At 34.8% G+C, this 3,884-nt stretch overlaps 1 protein-coding gene across 1 annotated transcript; it reads left to right on the forward strand.

Moving 5' to 3' along the window:
• Window positions 1-1,963: 1,963 nt before the first annotated feature.
• LOC110319002 (olfactory receptor 140-like) lies at window positions 1,964-2,919 on the forward strand. The gene has a single exon (XM_021194378.1). The coding sequence runs from the start codon at window positions 1,978-1,980 to the stop codon at window positions 2,914-2,916; it is 939 nt and encodes a 312-aa protein (XP_021050037.1). The 5' UTR covers window positions 1,964-1,977; the 3' UTR covers window positions 2,917-2,919.
• Window positions 2,920-3,884: the final 965 nt, after the last annotated feature.

The raw sequence follows: 3,884 nt of genomic DNA on the forward strand, positions 1-3,884 counted from the left end.
AAGAGAGAAATTGTTGATGAGTGAAAATAAAAAAGGAAAACTAAGTTCAAAGAGAAAAATATCAGAGAGAAACAACATTTGTAAGTAGATGCATTGCTTTGTTCTAGAAAATCCCATGTGGCATTAATGGTAGAAATCTAATTATTTTTGAGAAAAACTACATTTTAACTATGTACTGAAAAAATAAAACCAGTAAATCTTCTGTGAATATGTGAATATGTGAAACATTTTATCAACAATCATGTTGTTAAAGAAGAAAGCATAAAATGATACATGTTTAATGAATAAAAGAGACAGAGAAATGAAAAGCAGGTGTTCTTGTCTCTTATAGAGCTTGGTGCTTCTGAGTATAAATGTGATCACAGACAACAAACACATGAAGCCATGATTTCAGTTTTCACAGTAATCAGTTATAGTGCAACTCTTCTAAAAATTTCAGCACAGGTTAAATAGCTTATATGACAACTGCCTGCTTTATTCCTTCTTTGTGCTAGTGACCTTGTTTCCCTGTCAGTCTCAAAGTGGCTCATTTGGTCAATTATCTTGATTTTACAGAAAATGTTCATTTTTTTTCTAGCTTAACCATATTTTATGAAATGTGTTTGTTCTTCATTCCAATATAAGGATATGTTTGAAGACTGTTAAGTAATATTGGACAGGCTCACCACATTCTCATCCATAAAAATAAAAACAACATCAAGAATCAATTAACCTAAATGAATCTTGTAGTTAATGAATTCTAATGAAAAGACTGCCTATGCTGGAGGATGTTTTAACCTTAAATCGTCTCAGTAAGTAACAACGGTCTCTTCTGTCGGTACAAAGTTAAAATTCATAATAATTTTTCTTGTATAAAATTCATGTCAGTAGAAACATTTTTCTTTCTACTACCATTTTCTTTAATCTGGATAGTGAAGATAATATCTCAACTAGTTAGCTTCTCCTATTATCCATATTCTGTTCTTTGTACAGAATAGTTTAAATGTCAGGTAAGTCATATTATATTGTTTTGCTGTCTAACATTTGGCAATGACTAACTTGTCATATACAATGAAATTGTGCCCTAAACGATGATCTAAAGTCTTACAAGACCTGGAACGAACCTATTTTGGTATACTTTGACCAGGTGTATCCCCTAGGTCACTGACTTTAACTATTCATTCCACAGAGATTGTCCATGATGATATTTCTATCTGAAGCCTCATTTTAGATATCATCTTAGATCCCTCTTCACTGTTGCTAATACTAGTTATGAATTCCATCTTAATGAAGCTTGACCACTATACTGAACATGATTGTTTATTTAAGACTCATTCGACAACTCTTGCCATATCATTTTCAGGGAAACTAATATAATCATACATTTTATGTACATCTATTTCTTAATGTTCTACCTCTTCTCTCTACAGAGAAAGGAAGTAGCTTGATTTCTATTTTCTACTACTGTATATTCATTTACTAGAGATAATAAATAAATATATAAAATGACCTCATAAATTAACTGTTAAACAAATATTAAGATTGTATTACATCTGGGTAACAGTTGGCATGTGCATGTGCACACACACACACACACACACACACACCCACACACACACACACACATGCACACACACAATCAAGCTTACAAACCATTATGTGGTATAATTTCTTTAGGAAATTCATTTTGTATTGATCAATAAGTGTAAATATGCTAGCCAAGACTAAGCTGGAATTAAATAGAGAGATTCAAGAACAGTTCTTTAATAGTATATTTTATTGGAACTTGACTTCAATTAAAAATCCTCATAAAATGGTAATATTAATTCTAATTTCTTTCTATGAAATGGACGGCATAAAGCATTTCCCTTCGGTATAGCATGAAACAAAATAATTCATATTATTAAAATGTTTTGTCCTTAACTAAAAACCCTAAAATAAATTCCTTATGAAGTTTGCTAGTAAGATCTTTTTCTAGGCTAACCCAGCACTCCTGAGATGCCCAACAGCATTCAACAGAGAGAAAAGAGAATGAACGTGACTGAATTCATCCTCATGGGACTGACACAGAACCCTCAGCTGCAGAGAATTCTTCTTTTGATGCTTCTTATCACCTACATTGTCACTGTCACAGGAAACCTGCTCATTGTGGGGACCATAGTCTGTAGCCAGTCTTTGAATTCCCCAATGTACTTTTTCTTGACTTTTTTATCTCTGATAGATGCATGCTATTCCTCTTGCACAATCCCTAAGATGCTGGAAGATTTGCTCTCAGAAACAAGAACAATCTCATTCAATGGCTGCATATTGCAACTTTTTGTTGAACATTTCTTAGGAGCTTCAGAGATTGTCCTTCTTGTGGTCATGGCCTATGACCGCTATGTGGCCATCTGTAGACCTCTACACTATGCCTCCAGGATGAACCACCATACATGCTGTCTTCTAGTGGGAATATGTTGGATCTTGGGTTTTCTACATTCCTTTGTTCAGATACTTGTTATTCTCTGGATCCCCTTCTGTGGCTCCAATATCTTGGATCACTTCTTTTGTGACATCTTCCCCTTGCTACAACTTGCCTGCACTGATACTTTCCTTCTTGGTCTCCTGGTTGCTGGCAATGGTGGTGTAATCCTTGTGATCACCTTCACAATGCTGTTGATGTCCTATGTGGTCATTCTTTACTCCTTGAGGACACATAGCACTGCAGGGAGGAAAAAGGCCCTCTCTACCTGTGGCTCCCACATCACAGTTGTTATATTGTTTTTCGTGCCATGTATTTTTATGTATATGCGACCAGTGGCAAACTTTCCCATGGATAAAGCAATAGCAGTGTTTTATATCATCATCACACCCATGTTAAATCCTGTTATCTATACTGTAAGGAACGCAGAGGTAAAAAATGCCATTAGAATGCTCTTTAAAAGAATTCACGTTTGAATAACAAATGACATATCATGAATATTTTCATCTTCACATGTTCTTTATGAATTTGTATTTTTAATCACAATGGTACATGTTGCAGGATATTTGATCACACTATGAACTCCAAGGTCATGCTATTTACTGAGGGGGAAAAATCCAACCAAAAACCCTGTTTCTATGTATGGTGTGGTGCAGTTATTAGCATAAATCTTTAGGCCCTCTTACTTGATTACAGACATGCCCTTAGGACACACTTTTAATCCCAAATAATGAAGGTAAAGTTAATTTGTAGAAGAAAGCACCCATGTTTAAAAGTGATGTCCAACTGAGTGGAAGAAAAACATGATGAATCAGAGTCAGATTTGACAGAATACAATAGGCTTAACTCATGAGAAGAGGGAGAAAAGAAAGGCTGCTTAAGAGAAAACATCACAAAGAGAAAAAAAGTGGAGAGGAGGTAGTTTTACTGAGACAGTAATAAATAGACAGGTTACAGAGAACAAGCTAGATGAAGGTGAAGAAAAAACAAACCAGAAAATGAAAAGGAGTCACAAGATTACAACATATTGTCAAAGTTAGTATAAGACCAAGAGGAATAATTAAGTCAGAGGCCAATGCAGAATCCAAATTGAAAAAGGTAGTATGGAACGGAGTTTTGAACCAGAACAGCTGAGCTGACAGGCAGCCAGACTTCAGAAAGAACTGGGAAGGAATGAACTTATTCAGCAGCAAGTCTCAAAAGCTAAAAACATTCTAGGACTGGATTAGATTGCGCAGAGGCTAGAAGCTTTCAGAAGGACGGAGTCAGAATACTAAGTCAATAAGCTTTGACAACGATTATATCAGCTGAATAAAAGTTACTTTCATGCTATCCCTTAATACACAAGTGATAAGTTTCAAGGCCTTCAGATGATCACAGTATAGTTTTATATATGCTTATTTCTAAATCCATTGATAAATTTATGAATTTATAAATTAACCAC

This window comes from Mus pahari, chromosome 3, assembly GCF_900095145.1.
Source record: "Mus pahari chromosome 3, PAHARI_EIJ_v1.1, whole genome shotgun sequence".
In the NCBI taxonomy this organism is placed as follows: domain Eukaryota; kingdom Metazoa; phylum Chordata; class Mammalia; order Rodentia; family Muridae; genus Mus; species Mus pahari.

Excerpts from the sequence above, each read along its gene's own strand:
- LOC110319002 (XM_021194378.1), top strand. The coding sequence starts at position 1,978 with ATGCCCAACAGCATTCAACAGAGAGAAAAGAGAATGAACGTGACTGAA.